General features: G+C 39.5%; 1 protein-coding gene across 21 annotated transcripts in view; it reads left to right on the top strand.

Annotated features, from left to right (window-relative positions):
- Positions 1–22,416, top strand: part of dock3 (dedicator of cytokinesis 3) — a 939,092-nt gene that overhangs the window by 300,961 nt on the left and 615,715 nt on the right. For 17 of the 21 annotated variants that reach the window (XM_069936839.1, XM_069936837.1, XM_069936835.1 and 14 more), the window contains 2 exons: positions 15,625–15,709; positions 20,944–21,078. In XM_069936839.1, coding sequence (XP_069792940.1) covers positions 15,625–15,709; positions 20,944–21,078 — 220 coding nt within the window. The remainder of the gene's footprint in view (positions 1–15,624; positions 15,710–20,943; positions 21,079–22,416) is intronic. The other 4 variants (XM_069936834.1, XM_069936836.1, XM_069936848.1 and 1 more) reach the window with 2 other exon arrangements.

The following is a 22,416-nucleotide window of genomic DNA, read 5'->3' as shown; positions in this document are numbered from 1 at the left end:
TGTCTATAACAGGTTCTGACTTCTCATCTATTGCAGACATTTATGTGAGACATTGATTCATAAAAGATGCCCATCAACCTGATCACAAAGTGCGACTGTTATCTCGAGGCAGAAACTATACAAGCCTGAAGTCCAGTACCTCTAGGTTAAAGAATTTTTTTCCCAACAGTATCAGTTTCTTAAGCTCCTTTCAGGTGGCCTGAACACCCCATTATAGAACTACATAATCTCCCTCTTGCGACTCAAGACATACTCACCTGAATGCAGCAGAAGCGCGTCCAAGGCAACGACACCAACCTTCCTCCGTGATGGATAATAGAAACATAGAAACATAGAAGATAGGAGCAGGAGTAGGTCATTCGACCCTTCGAGCCTGCTCCACCATTCAACGAGATCATGGCTGATCTTAAAGTTCAGTACCCCGTCCCCGCCTTCTCTCCGTAACCTTTAATACCCTTATACTGAAGAAATAGATCTAATTCCCTCTTAAATATATTTAATGAACCTGCCTCTACTGCCCTCTGTGGCAATGAATTCCACAGATTCACCACCCTCTGGGTAAAGAAATTCTTCCTCCTCTCGGTCCTAAATGGTTTGCCTATTATCCTCAAACCATGGCCCCGGGTTCTGGATTTTCCCATCATTGGAAACATCCATCTGCATCCATTCTGTCCAGTCCTGCCAGAATTTTATATGTCTCTGAGATCCCCTCTCAATCTTCTAAACTCCAGCGAGTACAATCCCAATTTGCGCAATCTTTCCTCATAAGTCATTCCTGCCATTCCAGGTATCACCCTGGTGAATCGCCTCTGCACTCCTTCCTTAGATAAGGTGACTAATCCTTCCTTAGATAAGGTGACCAAAACTGCACACAATACTCCAGGTGTGGTCTCACCAAGGTCCTGTACAGCTGCAGTAAGGTATCCTTGTTCCTATCCTAATATGCCACATATTTTTTGATGGGTGACGCTGCGGCACAAGTCACCCTGCCTCCATCAGATCTGGAGGCGTGGATATGAGTAGGTTCTTTCAGGTGGACCAGACAAAGCTGCAAGCAGCCTTTTCGGGCTGCCACCTGAAAGGTGAGTCCGCAAGTTAAGATCAACTCCTGCTGCTGCCCTCAAGGCAGAGAGTCTACCTGAAAGGGCCTTTAAAAATTCTGGACATCCAAAGGAGGAATGAAGTATTTTTGAAATATAGCTAAAATTATAACAATAAAGAAAACACAGCAGCCAACTTGCACACAATAACTTTCAAGACTGGGCACACCTTACTTTGGTTATCATTGGGTTCTGAGATTGCTGATTAGATCAACATGGAACCTGGAGATTATACTATATTTGGGTTTGGCGGCATGTGATGGTATGGATGCGCGGGTAATGTACAAATTGGATCTGCCATTCATGCTGGGTTGATGTGCTCACCCTTATCAAATCCCCTCTCAGCCTTCTACGTTCCAAGGAATAAAGACCTAATTTGCTCAGTCTTTCCTTGTATTCCAGATGCTGAAACCCAGGCAACAATTTTGTAAATCTTCTCTGCACTCTCTCTTTCTTGTTAATATCCTTCCTATAAATCGGTTACCAGAACTGCACACATTACTCTAAATTTGGCCTCACCAATGCCTTGTACAGTTTCATCATTACTTCCCAACTCCTATATTCTATGCACTGATTTATATAGGCAAGCATACTAAAGACCTTCTTCACCACCCTATCTACATGCGCTCCTACCTTCAGGGAACAATGCACCGTTATTCCTAGATCTTTCTGCTCCACTGCATTCTTCAATGCCCTCCCATTTACCACATGTCTTGCTTTATTTTTTTCAAAATGAAGCACCTCACACTTATCAGCATTAAACTCCATCTGCCATCATTCTGCCCACTCCTCTAAGCAGTTTAAATCCCTCTGCAATCTTTGAAAACCCTCTTCATCATCCACAATTCCCCCTATTTTAGTATCATCTGAATATTTACTAATCCAATTTACCGCCCCATTCTCCAGATCATTAATATATATGACAAACAGCAACCGTCCCAATACCGAACCCTGAGGTACACCGCTTGTCACCGACCTCCATCCTGACAAACAATTATCAACTACTATTCTCTGGCACCTTCCTTCCAACCACTGTTGAATCCATTTGACTGTATCCAAATTAATACCCAAGGACTTAGCCTTCCTAACTAACCTCCTATGCGGAACCTTATTGAAGGCCTTACTGAAGTCCATATAGATCACATCCACTGCTCTACCCTCATCAACATTCCTAGTCACCTCTTCAAAAAATTCAACAAGATTGGTCAAACACGACCTTTCACGCACAAATTCGTGTTGAGTGTCCCTGATCAGACCCTGTCCCTCCGTATACTTATATATACTATCTCTAAGAGCACTTTCCATCAATTTACCTACCACAGATGTCAAACTTACAGGCTGACAATTGCTAGGCTTGCTCCTCGAACTCTTGTTAAACAAAGGAACCACATGTACAACACGCCAATCCTCTGGCACTATACCCGTCTCTAATGACATTTGAAAAATCACTGCCATTTCTCAGCTCCAACACTAACTCTTCCTAAATCTCTGCATGCTCCAGCATATTAGCTTTTTTATACACTGACCTCACATTTGTTGAGGTCCCTCTCCTTGTTGAACACTTAAACAGTATTTATTAAGGACCTCCCATACCTCCTCCACCTCCAGGCACGTTTTCCCCTTTATCCCTGAACAGTCAAACCCACACTGTAGTTATACTCCTGTTTTTCACGTGCATGCAGAGCATCTTGTGGTTTCCTTTACTCCTACTTGCCAAAGCCTTCTCCTGTCCCCACCTAGCTCTTCTAAGTTCCTTCTTAAGTTGCTTCCTGGTTACCTTTATAATTCTCATGAGCCCTTTCTGACGTTTCCTTCTTTCTCTTGATTAACTATTCCACCTTTCTTGTCAACCATGGCTCGTTTATCCTACCATCCTTTCCCTTCCTCAGTGGAACAAATCTAACCAAAGCCCAGTGCAAGTGATCCCAAACCAACCTCCAAATTTCTGCTGTGGATTTCCCAACTTCTGTTCCCAATTAGTGCTCCCAAATACCTGTCTAATTCCATCAAATTTAGCCATCCCCATTAAATACTTTCAGCTATCATCTGCACCTATCCTTGTCCATGGTTATGTTAAAAGTCATGGAGTGGTGGTCACAAAATCTGAAATGCTCACCCCCGAGTGGTCTGTCACCTGAACATGTTCATTGCTGAGTACTAGATACTGTATGTTCTCCCTCTAGTTGGCTTGTCCTCATGCTGCGTCAAGGATCCTTTGTTACATCTAACAAATATCTACCTCCTCTAACTCTTTTGAAGTGCCTCATGAGAACAACCTTTTTTTTGCACCTTTCCAAAATCTGCACACTTGTTTGCTCCTCAGTGTTCTAGTGGCTATTAGGTGGCGCCTGTAGAACACTTCCAATTGAGTGATTGCTTCTTTCCTCTTTCTGACTTCCACTGATACTGACTGACTCAGTGGATGATCCCTCTTCAATGTTTTTCCTTTCTGAAGCTGTGATATTATCTCTGATGGACAGTGCCACTCCCCTCCCTTCAACTTTTACCTCCCTCCCTTTCCCTTTTGAAATGTATAAACCCCAGAACATCAATCAATCCTGCCCTTGCAACAGACAAGTCTATGTAATGGCCACAGTCTTTTCCTTCCTAATTGTGTGTGGTAGCTGCATATTTACTTGCTGTAACAATATACTGACTTGAAACCTATGTATTTATTTCTGTTCAGTTAGTTACCCCTACCAGTGTGAATGCATCGAAGGTGTATTGGGGGATCTGAACTGACCCGGCTTTCATCCGCCAAGGCGAAGTAGGGCCAATCTAAAAGGATGAGCCATCGAAATGGGAAAGGAAAATGACGTCGTGATGATGTCTTATGTGTGTGACATAAATTCATAGGCCAAGCATAGAAAATGCAAAAACTCGATCTGTTAATCCCTGACTCCTCTTTGCACCCCACCAAACCCTCCCCCCTGGCTTTCCTTTCCACCCCTATCTCTGGCTCTCCCTTCCACCACCCGGCGCACCCCCCCCCCCCCCCCCAGCTCCCCTTCCATTCAACTCATCTTCCTTTCCTACTTTGCTTCCATCCCACCCCAGCTTAACACTTTCATTCCCTTCCCTCTGCTCCCTTTTCTATCCCTGCCCCACTGCCCCCCACTCCACCTCCATTCCTGGGGTCCCTGCACTCACTTTGATTGAGTAGATGTGGTGATGAAGCCCAGGCAGTAAAAGTTCAGATAGAAATTGAAGAGAGACTAGAGCAGGTGGTCATGGACCGACAGGATCTCAGAATCTGTCTCAACTGGATAGGCAACAACTCGTGCTGCTGACTCCCTGGCCGCCCACCCATCTGAGCTCCCAACACCCTAGCTGCCTGCACATCAGGGCTCCCAATGCTTCAGGCTGTCCCTTTAGCATCCACATCATCCTCACCATCCAGTAATTAATTTTAGTGCAATGGTTCATTCTTTAAGCCCAGTGTCCTTTCAGCTGTGTACATTGGAGTATTTTTTGTTCAGTGTAAATGGCTTTTATATAAGATTTTAAGAATGAGAAACCATATTTTTTTCATGCAAATGGCAATTGAATAAAGGTTTTAAGAATGAAAAACTATATTTAAGAGAAACACATTGAACTGCAATCTCTTACCAGAGAGAGGCAGTTTAGTCATGTGTAAGTGTACAGCTGACTATCGATAGTCCTCATTTCAGTGACATCCAGCATTGAGCATTGTGGACAATTCTATGTTCCTATTATGCTTCAAAGTAACTCAAGCATTCTATTAAAACAAAATACGTCATTATTTTCTGTAAAGCTATGTCATTGTCTGGCGCATATGTTTTACATTGTACTTGACTCCAATGCTGCTGTGCTACATGCCTGCCTCTTTTGCTCTGGGAAGCCAGCTTTCTGTGTAAAAGGATTCACGGACCTGGCATTTCTTCTGTTCTGTGTGAACAAGCAAGCTGGCTTCCAGATATGGGTTGTATATGGTAGTAATGCAGTGTTTCAGTGTAGAAAGTGTAACTGTTCCCTCTGTTTTTTTTGTTTTTTTTAAATTTTTTTATTTTTCACACCATAAATCACATTAACCATGGTACACACTTTTTCCTTTTCACACATATACAGTGCCATTTTCTCCCCCCCCTCCCTCCTCCCATCCCACCCTCCCTAGCTCCCCCCTCCCGTCCATTTAAGGTATACAATCTAGGATACATTAAACCAGTCAGACAATGTTGTCATTCAATAAAAATACACCAGAAATTCTACTGAATCCATTCTTTTCATTTCCTTTTCCTTCCGTTAACTTAGGTAATGATTGTCCCCGGTAGGTTTTCGCTATTGTATTTAATGTAAGGCTCCCATATTTGTTCGAATATTTCAATATTATTTCTTAAACTATATGTTATTTTTTCTAATGGAATACATTTATTCATTTCTATATACCATTGTTGTATTTTCAAATTATCTTCCAATTTCCAGGTTGACATAATACATTTTTTTGCTACGGCTAGAGCTATCTTAACAAATCTTTTTTGTGCATCCTCCAAATCAATTCCAAATTCTTTGTTTTTTATGTTACTTAGGAGGAAGATCTCTGGATTCTTTGGTATATTGTTTTCTGTTATTTTATTTAATAACTGATTTAGATCTTCCCAAAATTTTTTTACTTTCTCACATGTCCAGATTGCATGAATTGTTGTTCCCATTTCTTTTTTACATCGAAAACATCTATCAGATACTGTTGGGTCCCATTTATTTAACTTTTGAGGTGTAATGTATATCCTGTGTATCATACGTAACCTCGTATTTATTGTATTTCTCATCGTTCCGGAGCATAACTTCTCCCATGTTTCCTTTTTTATCTTTATATTTAAATCTTGTTCCCATTTTTGTTTAGTTTTACCATTTGTTTCCTCATTCTCCTTTTCTTGCAGTTTAATATACATATTTGTTATAAATCTTTTGATTAACATTGTATCTGTAATCACATATTCAAGGTGACTTCCCTCTGGCAAACTCAAACTGCTTCCTAATTTATCCTTCAAGTAGGATCTCAATTGGTAATATGCCAGCGCTGTATCTCGAGTTATATTGTACTTATCTTTCATTTGTACAAAGGATAAGAATCTATTTCCTGAAAAACAATTTTCTATTCTTTTAATCCCTTTTTTTTCCCATTCTTTAAAGGAAAGGTTATCTATTGTAAAAGGGAGTAACTTGTTTTGCATCAATATTAGTTTTGGTAATTGATAATTTGTTTTATTTCTTTCTACATGAATCTTCTTCCAAATATTGAGGAGATGATGTAATACTGGAGAACTTCTATGTTGTACCAATTTTTCATCCCATTTATATAATATGTGTTCAGGTATCTTTTCCCCTATTTTATCTAATTCTAATCTCGTCCAATCTGGCTTTTCCCTTGTTTGATAAAAATCTGATAGGTATCTTAATTGTGCGGCTCTATAATAATTTTTAAAGTTTGGCAGTTGTAAGCCTCCTTGTTTATACCATTCTGTTAATTTATCTAGTGCTATCCTCGGTTTCCCCCCCCTCTCCATAAAAATTTCCTTATTATTTTCTTTAACTCCTTGAAGAATTTTTCTGTCAGTTGTATTGGCAATGCCTGAAATAAGTATAATATCCTTGGAAAAATGTTCATTTTAATACAGTTTATCCTTCCTATTAGTGTTAGTGGTAAATCTTTCCAATGCTCTAAATCATCCTGTAATTTTTTCATTAGTGGATAATAATTGAGTTTATATAGTTTATATAGTTGCCTTGCATTTGCCATCTAAATGGTGATTTCTTCTTAAATTTTGAGAAATCCGCATTATTCATAGGCATTGCTTCACTTTTATTTACGTTGATCTTGTAACCCGACACTTCTCCATATTCCTTCAATTTCTTAAATAATTCTTTTATTGATAGTTCTGGTTCTGTTAAGTACACTATAACATCATCCGCAAATAAACTGATTTTATATTCCTTGTCTTTTATTTTTATTCCTTTTATGTTATTATCTGTTCTTATCAATTCTGCTAGTGGTTCTATAGCTAACGCAAACAATAAAGGTGATAGTGGGCATCCCTGCCGTGTTGACCTGCTTAAGTTAAATTGCTTTGATACATGTCCATTTACTGTCACTTTCGCTAACGGTCCCTTATATAATGCTTTAATCCAATTAACATACTTCACCGGTAAACTGAATTTTTGCAATACTTTGAACAAATAATTCCATTCTACTCTGTCAAAGGCCTTCTCTGCGTCTAAAGCAACTGCTACTGTAGGTGCTTTATTCCCTTCTACTGCATGAATTAAGTTAATAAATTTACAAATATTGTCTGTTGTGTGTCTTTTTTTGATAAATCCAGTTTGGTCTAAATTTACCATTTTCGGTACATACTCTGCTAATCTGTTTGCTAATAGTTTAGCTATTATCTTATAATCTGTGTTAAGTAAAGATATTGGTCTATATGATGCTGGTGAGAGTGGATCTTTCCCTTGCTTTTCTTCCATCGATTTAATTATAAATTTGGTTACTTTGTTCTTTCTGTTAATTTTTTTCCCAGTTTTGTCCATATTTGAATCCAAATTCAGGTTGAAATCCCCTCCTATTAATATGTTCCCTTGCGTATCTGCTACCTTCAAAAAGATATCTTGCATAAACTTTTGATCTTCTTCGTTAGGTGAATATACATTGAATAGATTCCAAAACTCCGAATATATCTGACATTTTATCATTACATATCTCCCTGCTGGATCTATTATTTCCTCTTCTATTTTAAATGGCACATTTTTACTAATTAATATAGCTACTCCTCTTGCCTTTGAATTATACGATGCTGCTGTTACGTATCCTACCCAATCTCTCTTCAATTTCTTGTGCTCCAATTCAGTTAAATGTGTTTCTTGCACAAATGCTATATCAATTTTTTTCTTTTTTCAGTAAATTTAGCAGTTTCTTCCTTTTAATTTGGTTATGTATTCCATTAATATTTAAAGTCATATAGTTCAACGTAGCCATTTTATACTTTGTTTATCTTCCCTTTCCGTTTCTCCATCATTACCTTTCCTTCTTATCCATTTCTGTTTCCTTGTTTTAAACCCTTTATAAGACAACATTCCTAAAACATCAAACATTTTCCTTATTCTCCTATTTAAAACTTCTTTAGCCCCAATCTCCCCTTCCCCTCCTGAGTTGTCCTTTATCCCTTGTCGGACAACCACATCTCCCCTCTCCATTTGGATTTGCGAATTCACTCGCAAGCGTCAGCTGATTTTGCAGTGACCGCAACTCCTCCCCATCCAGCCCCCCCAGAAAAGATTTCACTTTTCATATGTAACAAAGGTCACTCTTTTAGTTCCCTCCTTATTCCCTCTATTCCATTTCCTTCCCTTATTAATTCTTGTCTATACTATCTATATTTTCCTCTAAATACGGATACATTCATGTATGCACATTATACATATACACACATATACCTCTTTACCCACATACATATAAATCGTGGTCATTTTTACTCTTATTACATATCTTTGTCTCTCTGGTTGTTTTGTAGTTGTTCTGCAAATTTCCTTGCTTCCTCTGGATCTGAGAATAGTTTTTTTTTGCATAAGATCGTTTTCGATGTATTGAACTCCTTTCTCTTCTTCAGGAGTTCAAAACTTATGTGTCTTTTTAGTTCTCAGTCTTCTGTACTCCCGTTACACGTCTTCATCCCTCAGTCTATTTTGTAATTGTTCTGCAAATTTTCGTGCTTCCTCTGGATCCGAGAATAGTCTGTTTTGTTGTCCTGGAATAAATATTTTAAATACCGCTGGATGCTTTAGTATAAATTTATACCCTTTCTTCCATAAAATCGCCTTTGCTGTATTGAACTCCTTTCTCTTCTTCAGGAGTTCAAAACTTATATCTGGATAAATGAAGATTTTTTGCCCTTTGTACTCCAGTGGCTTGTTGCCCTCTCTTACTTTTTCCATTGTCTTCTCCAGTACCTTTTCTCTTGTAGTATATCTTAGGAATTTTACTTAAATAGATCTTGGCTTTTGTTGCGGTTGTGGTTTAAAGGCCAATGCTCTATGTGCCCTTTCTATTTCCATTTCTTGCTGTAGTTCTGGACATCCTAGGATCCTGGGGATCCAATCTTTTATAAACTCTCTCATATTCTTGCCGCCTTCATCTTCCTTAAGTCCCACTATCTTTATGTTATTTCTTCTGTTCTAATTTTCCATTATATCTATTTTCTGAGCTAACAGTTCTTGTGTCTCTATAACTTTTTTATTAGATTCCTCTAATTTCTTTTTTAAGTCCTCTACCTCCATTTCTACTGCTGCTTCCCGCTCTTCCATCTTGACCATTCTCTTTCCCATTTCTGTTAAGGTCATATCTATTTTATTCATTTTCTCTTCTGTATTGTTTATTCTTCTTCTTAAATCATTAAATTCTTGCGCTTGCCATTCTTTAAATGACTCCATGTATTCTTTAATAAGAGAAAGTATATCCTTTATCTTGCCTTTCCCTTCTTCTTCTATTTCACTGTACTCTTCCTCTTCTTCTTCCTCTGGGTTGGCCATCTGTTGTTTCTTTGTTGCCCTTTTCTTCTCTTCTTTCTTGTTTTCGTTGTCTTCTATGTTCTGCAGCTGTCATTGCCGGCTGTAGAGATCGACTCCCCAGCTGGTCACCCCTCCCGTCGGTATGTTTTTTTTGCATGCGCGGTTGCGCACTTTTACTCGGCTCAGACAACCATTTTTGTAGTCCACTTTCTACCGACCTGAGGGAGCAGGTTTCTCTCTCCACCGCGGGCCTCTTCGAACAGGTAAGGCCTTCTCCTTCTTCTTCCGTTGTCTTCTCTTCCTCTCTTCTTACCGTTGATTTCGATTTTTCTTTTTTCGTCGCCATCTTCTTTCCACCTTTATACTCACTTTTCTTTAATTTTTATTTTTGTGCCTTTGTGTTTTCCTTTGTTTTTTCCGACTTTTCTGGAGAAGGCTGGAGTTCACCGTCCGGCCACTACTCCATCACGTGACTCCTCCCCCTGTTCCCTCTGTTAAGGAATAACACAGTTGTCCAGCTTGTGGAGTTCTACCACTGTTATAGCAACCTGATCCAATTATTGTCTCCATTGCCATCTATATGGAGTTTGTAGGTTTCCCTTAATGCTCCAGTTTCTTCTCTCATTCCAAAAATGTAAAGATTGATATGTTAATTAGCCATTGTAAATTGTCCCTATTGTATAACATAACATAACATAACAATTACAGCACGGAAACAGGCCATTAGGCCCTTCTAGTCCGCACCGAACCAAACACCCCTTTCTAATCCCACCTCCCTGCACAATGCCCATAACCCTCCATCTTCTTCTCATCCATATACCTGTCCAACCTTTTCTTAAATAATACAATTGACTCCGCCGCCACTATTTCTCCCGGAAGATCATTCCACACAGCTACCACTCTCTGAGTAAAGAAGTTCCCCCTCATGTTACTCTAAACCTCTGCCCCTTAATTCTTAACTCATGTCCTCTTGTTTTAAACTTTCCTCCTCTTAACGGAAATAGTCTATCCACATCCATTCTGTCTATCCCTTTCATAATCTTAAATACTTCTATCAAATCCCCTCTCAACCTTCTACGCTCCAAAGAATAAAGACCCAATCTGTCCAATCTCTCCCCATACTCCAGATGCTTAAACCCAGGCAACATTCTGGTAAACCTTCTCTGCACTCTCTCCACTCTGTTTATATCCTTCCTATAATTAGGCGACCAGAACTGCACACAGAACTCCAAATTAGGCCGCACCAACGTCTTATACAATCTCAACATCACCTCCCAACTCCTATATTCCATGCAATGATTGATAAAGGCCAGCATACTAAAAGCCTTCTTCACCACCCTATTCACGTGAGTTTCTACCTTCAGGGAACGATGTACCGTCACTCCTAAATCTTTCTGCTCTTCTGTATTCCTCAATGCTCTCCCATTTACCACATATGTCCTATTCTGATTCTTCTTACCAAAAATGAAGCACCTCACACTTATCAGCATTAAATTCCATCTGCCATTTTTCAGCCCACTTTTCTAAGCAGCCCAAATCCCTCTGCAATCCTTGAAAACCTTCTTCATTATCCACTATTCCACCTATCTTAGTATCGTCTGCATATTTACTAATCCAATTCACCACCCCATCATCTAGATCATTAATGTATATAACGAACAACAATGGGCCCAATACAGATCCTTGAGGCACACCACTGGTCACCGGCCTCCAACCTGACAGACAATTATCCACTACTACTCTCTGGCCTCTCCCTTTCAGCCAATGTTCAATCCATTTGACTATCTCAAAATTTATACCTAAAGACTGCACCTTCCTAACTAACCTTCCATGTGGTACCTTATCGAAGGCCTTACTGAAGTCCATATAGACAACATCCACTGCGCTACCCTCATCCACATTCCTAGTCACCTCTTCAAAAAATTCAATCAGATTGGTCAAACATGACCTTCCTCCCACAAATCCATGTTGAGTGCTCCTGATCAGACCCTGTCTATCCAGATGTTTATAAGTACTATCTCTAAGAATTTTCTCCATTAATTTACCTACCACAGACGTCAAACTTACAGGCCGATAGTTGCCAGATGAAAGGTAAAACCTAGGGAACATTTGTTGAGAATTTCAGGAGTTTAGGTCTATGCCTGCATCAATGAAGTGATGTGTCTATTTCTGTATACAGTGGTCCCAAACCTGAAGTACAGGACAGTGCAAGCTGATTTTTGTAGGTACAGGTATACCCCACATTACAAAGATAGATTATTCCTGAGAAACCATTCATAAACTAAATGTTAGTAAAGCAAAGACCCATTAAAAATCCATTATAATTTCTTCATAAAAGCAAACACGAGTTTCTTCATGCAAGCAAATTTTCGTAATTCGAGTATTCGTAAAGCGGGGTTTTCCTGTATTTGGGTTTTTGGAATGATAGGATGGCAAATCGGATTAGTAAATTTGCAGATGATACAAAGGTTGGCGGTGTTGTAGACAGTGAGGAAGATTATCAAAGCTTACAAGGTGATTTAGGACAGTTAGAATAGTGGGCTGAAAGATGGCAGATGGAGTTTAGTACTGATTAATCTGAGGTGCTACATTTTGATAGGACTAATCAAAATAGGACATACACATTAAATGGTAGACAACTGATGAGTGCAGTGGAACACAGGGATTTAGGAGTCAACTTTTTCTGAAAGTTGAATCACACGTGGATAAGGTGGTGAAGAAGATATTTAATATGTTGGCTTCCATAAATCAGAATATAGAACACAGGAGTTGGGATGTTATGTTGAAATTGTATAAGGCATTGGTGAGGCCAAATTTGGAATATTATGTGCAGTTTTAGTCACCGAATTACAGGAAGGTTATAAACAATATAGAGAGAATATAGAGGAGGTTTACAAGAATGTTGCTGGTGTTTCAGGGTATGAGTTACAGAGAATGGTTGAGTAGGCTGGGACTTTATTCTCTGGAGTGTAGAAGGTTGAGGGGGAATTTGATAGAGGTATTGAAAGTTATAAGGGGGACGGATAGATTCAACGTGGATAGGCTTTTTCCACTGAGAGTGGGAGAGATTCAAACAAGACATCATGGATTGAGAGTAAAAGGGGAAAGGTTTAAGGGAAATATAATGGGAAATTTCTTCACAGAGTAGGTGGCAGGGGTTTGGAATGAACCTCCAGCAGTGGTGGTAGAAGCGAGATCGATGTTAATATTCAAAGATAGGTTTCATTGGTATATGGATGAGAGAGGTGTGGAGGGTTATGGGCAAAATCTCCCACTAGGTGGGAAATGATGTTCGGCATGGACCAGTAGGACCAAACTGGCCTGTTTCTGTGCTGTAAATGGTTATATGGTTAATTACTTAGGCTGACCGCATGCAGATGAGAAAAGGAGATCCACTTGTATGTGTATGAAACAGAGTAGAAGCAACACTAGGTAAACTGCTGCTTGTCCCCTCACAGAACTGTTTGTATATATTAATGAATAATACAATTTCTTGCACGACATTTTTAAAGTGGGTCACTGTCAGTTGGCCTTAGTAAATAGGGAAGATTTATCTGTGAGATTATTATTGATTTTGACAGATCTAGAAAATGGGGAAGTTGTACACTTTCTGCTGCATAAAATCAACTTTCAACAGCATTTCTTGTACTCAGACACCATCTTAGCATGTGAAAGATTATTTTAAATTTTGATGTTGGGGAAAATGTGTAATGTGAAGAAGCATTGTACAATCACAATTAGATATCAATTATAAAAGGAATAAACAGAAGATTTCATTAATTTTATTAGAGTTATTTCAATTCTTTCCAACAAAATTCATGCAATTTAGAAAACAGTGATAAAAGAATGCAGTAAAATCCCAAGTAACTGGAATTTAAGCAATCGGTACCCCCTCCCCACCAAGGAAATAAATGCATTCATATAAGTAAGAATAAATTTTTTTTAAAAAGTTTAAAATTGTAAATGTTCTCTAAAATAACAATTCCTTGTGAAGATGAGAGCAAACATTCAGGCAGTAGAGTTCTTCGGTCGTGCCCTGCCTGCAGCAGCTGTTTGAATAAAGTTGTTAGAAGTATAACATGAAAATCTGCAAATGCCATGTTGAAATAAAAGCACATAAAGCAGGAAAAGCTCAGCAGGTCAAGCAGTGTCCTTTAAATAGCAAAGGTAAAAATACAAAACAGATGTTTGGGGCTTGAACCCTTCATCAAGGTATGGGAAAATGTTGGTAGATGTCTGAACGAAAGAATGTGGGGGTGTGGAAGGGGTGGTCACAAGCCAGGAGGTGATAGGTGGAGAAGGGAGGGAGGGGACAGCAGTAATCAAGGAGAGGAGGGACGGCTAGTTGAAGGGAGGGGGAAGAGAGAGAAGAACTGGAAAGGGGAAGGAGTAGAGGGAATAGGAAGCAAGTTAGTAGAAACCGGAAAAGTCAATGTTAATGACATCTGGCTGGAGAGTGTTCAGACAGAAAATCAGGTGTTGTTTCTCCAATTTGCATGCACTCATCCCTACCCAGAAATGCCTCCCTCCCCACCCCCCCCCCTGCCCCAGCACATTTCCCTGTGGCCGCAGGAGACACAACAGTTGCGGCCACACTTCCTACCTTGGTCAGAGGCCCCAAACTGCCTTTCAAGAGAAGCAACACTTCCCTTGTGTATTCACAGGACTGATTTACTGCATCCGTTGCTCCCTTTGTGGCCTTCTCTACAGCAGAGAGACTGGGCGCAAATTGGGAGATCACTTTGCTGAGCACCTTCACTCCGTCTGCTACAGTAACGGAGACCTCCCAGTAGCCAACCATTTCAGTTCTGTGTCACATTCCTATACTCACATGTTTGTCCATGGCCTTAGGCACTGACCCACCAACACCACCTGCAAATTGGAGGAATAGGACCTTCCATCTGGGCACTCTCCAGTCAGATGGCATTAACATCAACTTTTTCAGTTTCTGCTAACCTGCTCTCCTCTTCCCCCTCCCCTTCCCTTTCCAGTTCTTCTCCATCCCTTCCCCTTCCTTTCACCTAGTCATTCCTCCTCCCCTTGATTTCTGCTGTCCTCTCCCTCCCTCTTCCACCTATCACCTCCTACCTTGAGACCACCCTTTTTCTCCCCTTCCCCCCACTCTTTTGTTCAGACAACTACTAACATTTTCCCATACCTTGATGAAGGGCTCAAGCCTCAAACATCTGTTATGTATTTTTAGCTTTTCTATTTAAAGGACACTGCTTGACCTGCTGAGTTTCTCCAGTTTTGTGTATTTTTGAATAAAGTTGTGTTTGAATAAAATGGCATCACCCAGGTCGATGCCGCTTGCCACTGGTGTGTCTGTCCCAAAGAGATGCCCTCTCCCTGCCTAATAAGAGTCTTTGCACTGTCTTTTGTCCTTTAAACTATTTATTTTTAATGCAGATGTATTAGTTAGGCATTGTAAAAGTGTGACTCAGTCAACTGGAAGATTTGCATATCCGGCACCTACGATCCCTATAGGCACCAGATACTGGGGATTTTACTGTAGTGAGATGTAAGAATATTCTTGCGGAAAATAGATTGCACTTATAACAATTAAGTCCAAAAAGAAAAATAAAGTACTTGTGATTATGTAATTACTCTCAGAAACTAATGCTAAACAGAGCAAATCCTTTTTGATGGAATGTTAGGTGGAAAACTAAATATTGAAGGAATAATTCAAGAACAAAACTATTTTTTAAAATCTCAGATCATATATATGCAGAGAAATGTAGCTTGTTCATTGGACTCGTTGAGTTTAGTTGATATGATTGTGTGATCTCTGTATTTTAGAATTGTCAAAGTATAAACTTAAGTCCTAAGGGCTCCATGTATTGTGCATAGTTTCTTGTAAGTGCCACTTAACTATTATAATATTTTCCATTCATTTTGTGTAGGAGAATGCAGTTTTCGATCTCAAAGGCTCGTAAAATAACTCTATTGAAATGGAAATTGTGTGCTGTTTGTACACTAATTTACTTTCCTCTGACTTCATCAGGCAAATGGGCTTGGACTTGGTACCCAGGAAGGACTTTGAAATGGTTGATCCTGAACAATTGAGTGTAGCAGATCTCTATAAACTGGTAAGTACTTATACATTCCCATTTATTTTATTTGTAGCAAGGAGCTTGGCCATGGAAAGGCCACAAATACTAGTTAACAGGAATTTCAGTTGTTATATCAAGACCTGCATAAGTCAACCTGTGGATCTCTAAATTTTACTTTTATTAAAATAAAATGTGCCAAATAATGATAAAGGTCAATGAAAAATTGTTAAATATTCCGCCAGAGCTGGGTGTTGTGAGACCCGGACAGGGATATAGCACATCTGAATATTTCCTTCACTTTTTTTGTTATTTTTAAATTCTTGCTAAAATACCTAGAGTTGAATCAGGAGACAGCAAGCAAATGGGGGAAAATTTATTTCACTAATCATTATTTATAATTATATTATTTACGAGAAATAAGAACAAAAACTTGATTTGAATGTGATGAAAAACTATTTATTTATATGTATAAATGAATACTCATCTTGCATATGCATTGTTTGTCTCTGAGTGCATTATATCTGGTTGTGTACATCTGCATGTTTTGCGCTGAGGGCCGGAGAACACTTTTTCATTAGGTTGCACTTGTACAATCAGATGAGAATATACTTGACTTGATAGCAGATATATAAATGAGAGATTATGGGATTTTTGTACAATAATTCAGTCTGACGTCATGTATCAAGTGTGCTTCAGTGGGTCTGCTTTACCAAAAAAAATTAAGCATATAATCGGTTCAACTTTAACGGAACACTAGATTTTTCTCAAAATTTTATTTTACCGTTAATAAATCCTGATACAACAGCCTAGAGGGATATGATTTCTTTTCACTTTCTTTACTGTCTCACAGCTGATGTTGATTTAGTGCAGTAACTTCCAAATGCATTGCCAAATAAAATCCATGTAATAGGTGATAGTGCCATGCGCCCCTTGCAGATTTGAGAATTTTAATTGAAACAATCCGCAAATTCTTTCAAAAGAAACACAAAAGTTTCAGATGCTGGAATCTTGAGCAAACAACAAACTGCTAGAGTAATTCAATGAGTCAGGGGGGCATCCATTGATAGAAATGGTCACTTAACATTTTGGATTAGACTCATTTTCAAGAATAAAGTAAAAAGATGATATTTACTTATATGAAGGGGAAATGAGCTGTGAATGATGAACGGTGATGGAGTATTGGATAAAAGGTGGGAGTGGTGGAGAGGTAGGAAGGAGGAGTGGAAATTAGACAGAAAAGCAGGAACAATGGTAAGTTAAAAAGAGATGGAAACAATGGAAACAAAACATTGACACCCAAATTAGAAAAAAATGTGTATATGCCATTAGGTGTAAGGCTGTCCAAAAGGAATATGATATGTTGTTCCTAAAGTTGCATTAAGCCTGGAATAAAGCATGCAAAGGAGTTGCTAGCACTGAAAGCTTCCTCACAATGCAGGGGTCCATACACAATGGTTATGCTCTATTATACCTTGCCAAACTTTCCTTGACAACCTCCCTGCAGGAGAACCATGGAAAATATCTATGGCCCCTTTGTATGAACACCTGCCTTTTGCAGGTAATACTCTTCACCAGAGAGAAACAAAAAGTCTGCAGATGCTGGAAAACTGGAATAATAGACAAAATGCTGGAGGAACTTAGCAGGTCAGTCATGAATGCTGCCTGACTTGCTGAGTTCCTCTAGCACATTGTTTATTAAATGTTCTTCAGATCCCTTTGGACCACTCTGCATCCCTATTTTCATCATTGCTGCATGTACTTTAGCCAGTAGTGCTGTTAGAAGCAGGAGTAATTTTGCTTGACTTGTGCACATCGCCATTTATGTGCTGGCTTTCTAGTTAAGTTTGGGTGGCACAGTTACAGTAGTGGTTAGTGCAGTGCTGTAACAGCGCTAGCAATTGGGTCCTAGGTTTGAATCCCACGCTATAAGGAGTTTGTACGTTTTCCCCATGAATGCGTGGATTTTCCCTAGTGGCTCCAGTTTTCTTCCACTGCTCGGGAGTGTAGGTTAACTGGATGTAAATTGGGCAGCATGGACTCTTGGGCCCAGATGGCCTGTTACTGTGTTGTATGTCTAAATTAAAAATAAATAAATAGATAAATCGATTGAATAAATAAATAAATAAATAAATAAATAGATAGATAGATCAAACGGATAGATAAATAAATAAATAGATAGAAATTAACAACTGTGAGTTAAGTGCTGACAGCTGCAGCATCTTACAGCAGATCACAGCAACAGCACATCCTCAAATTGTCATTTCTGCAGAACAAAGCCTGAATAAAGTATTTGGGATCCATGTATGAAAGATCATGGTCATTATGAGACTTTCTAAAGTGATGTTTGTGTGCCACATAAGACTGTAGAAAAAAATTGCTTAACCTTTTACCAAATGCAAGCAGAATTTGTAATAAGATAGCTAAGTTGATGCTACAAATATAATGTGACAGAGTATATAGATATGTTTTTGGGTGATAAGTTAGGAAAGGTTTGTTAGAGTAGGTCACATACAAACACTTTAAAACAGATCTTATTTGAAATACTGCTAATGCTTGACATATCGGACCCACAGCCTTTGCAAGAGCTGTGGAAAGTGCTCAAGAGACTTCACTAATGGATTGTTGTTTACAAAGAGGCAACAGATGAAAGAGCTTGTTGGAGCCGCAGACAGTCTGCAGTGGAACTTCCTGTTCTAAGAGGGTCATGTGGTTTTGCAAGCAGTGAGTGTCAAACAGGCTTTCTCTCTGCGTGTCAGAGAGAGAGAGACACACACACACACACACACACACACACACACACACACACACACACACACACACACACACACACACACACACACAGATCACTTCTACAGTGTAACAGTCAGCAACAGCAACTGGGATTGGAACAGGACAAACTGGCAAGCTTGTGGAATGCCCCATTTGGAAGACGGGTTGTGAGTTCTTGGTTTGGCCTGGTCAAAGCCCTTGTGGCTCATGCAAGAGGAGAGCACTGGCTGTCTAATGTTTCACTTGGAAACAAAAATGAACTCTGTGGTGACCTGAAAGAAAGAGGTTATCACTTGGAGAACCCTGATGGGGCAAGTTTCTGAAGTGGCCGATGGAAATAAATCAGTTGTGGATTTCCTGGAACAACAAATCTCTCTCTGAAAAATGACAAGAACTTTACTGAGCAGTAGCCATTTACCTTTCAAGCACCAAAGCCTGGTGTACTTTATAAATGTTAAATTCTGTCCCCAGTAAAAGAATTGCCTGTAACCAGTGAACTTGGAGGATGAGAAGTGAGATTGGACTGTGAACCAAAGAACTTTTCCGAACTTATACACACATTACGTACACATGCGCTTAGAATTAGAAGGGGGTGAAGTTAGGTTTGTTAAATCAATAGTGATAAGTGAAAGTGTGATTCTATTTTCATGTTTAAAGATAATTAAAAGCAACTTTTGTTTAAGTAACCATTTGTCTTGGTGAATATCTATTGCTGCTGGGTTTTGGGGTCCTCTGGGCTCATAACAATAAATAAATATGTTTGACTTCACAACTGTTCCAGAGAAATACCAGGGTAATCAAAACTGGGAACTCAATATGTCAGGTTATTTCAATGTTCTAAAAAAAATGCCAAAAGGGAAAGAATGTGGAATTTCATTGTGAGTCAAAGAAGGAATCAGTCTAGTGCTCAGCCACTATAGATACATGGTGTCATGATGAGGAATCATTTTGGCAAAAATAAGGAATAGTAGAGTAAAAAAGTATCCAAAATATTAGGACAAAGCATAAATGGTGAAATATCAAAATCGAGTAAGGGAACTGTAATTATGGGTGATCTTAGTCTGCATTGATCTTATCAAACTGGCAAGGGGACTATGGGCATTGGTAATTGTTTTTGGCAATATGTTGAAGAGCCAACACAAATATATCCTATTTTAGGTTTGATCATGCATAATGATGTAAGATTATTTAGAGTTCTTGTTGTTAAGGGTCTTCAAGGAATCATAACCAAGAGAAATTCTAGATACGATTTGCAGGCAAACATTTCAGGTCCAAAAATTGTGTCCTCAACTTAAATTCTAAAAGTATCAAGGTTGAAAATTTTGTGTATTTGACAAGAAATTACCACCATACCTCATGACAGTAGTGGTCAGTTCTCTGGCAGAGTCTGAACCTTTAGCACAGAAGGGAAGGGGGGAAAAGAGGAAAACTATAGTGATTGGAGATTCGATAGGTGAATAGTTAGGAGATTCTGTGAACAAGATAGAGACATCTGGTTGGTATGTTGCCTCCAAGCTCCCAGGGTCAGAGATGTCTCTGTTCAAGGCCACGGCATTCTGAAATGGGAGGTGAACTGTCAGATGTTGTGATCCATGATGGTACCAATCACATGGATAGGAGTAGGGAGGAGGTTCTGAAGAAGGAATATAGGAAGTTAGGAAGGAAGCTGAAAAGCAATTCCACAAGGGTGGTAATCTCGGGTTTGGTGCCTCTGCCATGCATCAGTGAGGATAGGAACAGGAAGTTGTGGCAGATGAATGCATGGCTGAAGAGTTTATGGATCATTGGGATCTCTTCTGGGAAAAGTATGTCCTGTACAAAAAGGATGGGCTGCACCTGAATTGGAGAGGGACCAATAACCTGGGGGAAGGTTTGTTAGCGTTGTTGGGAAGAGTTTAAACTAGTTTGGCAGGTAGATAGGAACCAGAATGTGAGGGCAGAGAAAAGCACAGAAGGTGGAAAGGATGATGGAATGTGTTGCAGGTTTGTGAGGAAAGATAAGCAGGAGGGGAAGCATAAATGTAGTCAGTTGGAGGGTTTGAAAAATGTATATATTTGCGCAAGGAGTATTAGAAATAAAGGAGATGAATTTTGACATGGATCGGTGCTTGGAATTATGATGTGGTGGCTGTTACAGAGACTTGGTTGACACAAGGACAGAATTGGCTGATGCAAGTAAACATTGATGATTAAAAGGGATAGGATGGGAGGTTAAAAAAAAGGAGGGGTAGGAGTAGCATTACTGGTCAGGGATAGTATCACAGCTTCAGAAAGGGAAAATACTATGGATGAAGTGTCTGCACTGAGTTGGTGTGGGTGGAAGTCAGAAGTAGAGAGGGAGCAATCGCTGTAATGGGAGTTATCTATAGGCTACCAAATAGCCGTTAGGACACTGAGGAATACTTAAGTAGGGATATTTTGGAATGGTGCAGAAATTACTGGGTTGTTGTTGTGGGAGACTTCAACTTCCCAAATATTGACTGATTCTTCCTTACCTCAAGAGGGATAAATGGGACAGAATTTTCTCTACGTGTTCAAGGAAGATTCCTGACACTGCATGTGAACCAGCCAACGAGAGGAGAGGCCACACTAATCTAGTACTGGGTAATGAACCTAGTCAGGTAACAGACCTCTTGGTGAGGAAACATTTCAGTGAGAGTGACCACAACTCCCTGAGCTTCAGCATAGCTATTGAAAAAGATAAAAGCAGACAAAATGGTAAAATGTTATTTGGGGAAGGGCTAATTTTTTACAAAGGGATGAGGCAAGAACTTGGGACAGTAAATCAAGAACAGATGTTTTCAGGAGAAAGTACAGAAGTAATGGGAGGATGTTTAGAAACAATGTGTGGAGTTTTGAATCACTTTGACCCACTGAGACAGGGAAGAGATAATAGGAAAAGGGAACCATGGTTGACAGAAGAGGTGAGGCAGCTACTGGTAGTTAAGAGGAAGAAGGAAGCATACATTAGATTTACAAAGCAAAAAACAGGAGGGGAGCATGAGAATTGTATGGTAACCAGGAAGGAACTTAAGAAAGGTCTGAGGAGAGTTAGAAGGAGGCATGAGAAGGCCTTGGCCAGTAGGATTAAATAGAACCCTAAAGTGTTCTATGCATGCATGAAGAACAGAAGAATGATGAGAGTGAAGGTAGGACTGCTTAAGGATAAAGGAGGAAAAATGTACCTGGAGACAGGAGGTTGGGGACATCCTAAATGAATACTTTGGAAAAGGAATTTGGTCAAGGTGAGATCTAAAAAGAACAAGCTTATGTGCTAGACCATGTTGAGATTAAGAAAGAGGAAGTGCTGGATCTTCTTAAAAACATCAGTATTGAAGTCCCCAGGACTGGATGAGATGTACTCCAGGTTGCAATGGGAGGGGACAGAAGAGATTGCTGGGATGTTGGCAATAATCTTTGTATCCTCCTTGACCACAGGTGAGGTCCAAGACAATTGGAGAATAGCAAATGTAGTCCCCTTGATTACAAAAGGTAATAGGGAGAATATTGGAAATTATAGACCGATGAGTCTTGCATCATTAGTGGGCATCTATTGCAGATTATTCTTAAGGGCAGGATTTATGAGCATTTCGAGAAATGCAGTTTTTTCAGGGATAGTCAGTATGGCTTTGTGAGGGGACGGTTATGCCTCATGAGTCTAATTGAATTTTTTGAGGAAGAAACAAAAAAAAATTGATGAAGGTAGGGCGGCAGATATGATTTATTTGACAAGGTCCCCCATAAAGTCATGAGGCATGGGATCCATGGAACCTTGGCAGTGTGGTTTCATAATTGGCTTACCTGTAGAAAGCAGATAGTAGTAGTAGTGGACAGAAAGTATTCTGCCTGGAAGTCAGTGATTAGTGAAATTTTGCAGGGATATGTTTTGGGTCCCTGCTCTTTGTGAAGATGTAGAAGGATGAGTCAGTAAGTTTGCGAATGACATGAAGATTGGAGGAGTTGTAGATAGTGTT

Source organism: Narcine bancroftii, chromosome 5 (genome assembly GCF_036971445.1).
Source record: "Narcine bancroftii isolate sNarBan1 chromosome 5, sNarBan1.hap1, whole genome shotgun sequence".
Lineage (NCBI taxonomy): Eukaryota > Metazoa > Chordata > Chondrichthyes > Torpediniformes > Narcinidae > Narcine > Narcine bancroftii.
The sequence above is the reverse complement of the archived record's forward strand: the minus strand, read 5'-3'. Positions and strand labels throughout refer to the sequence as shown.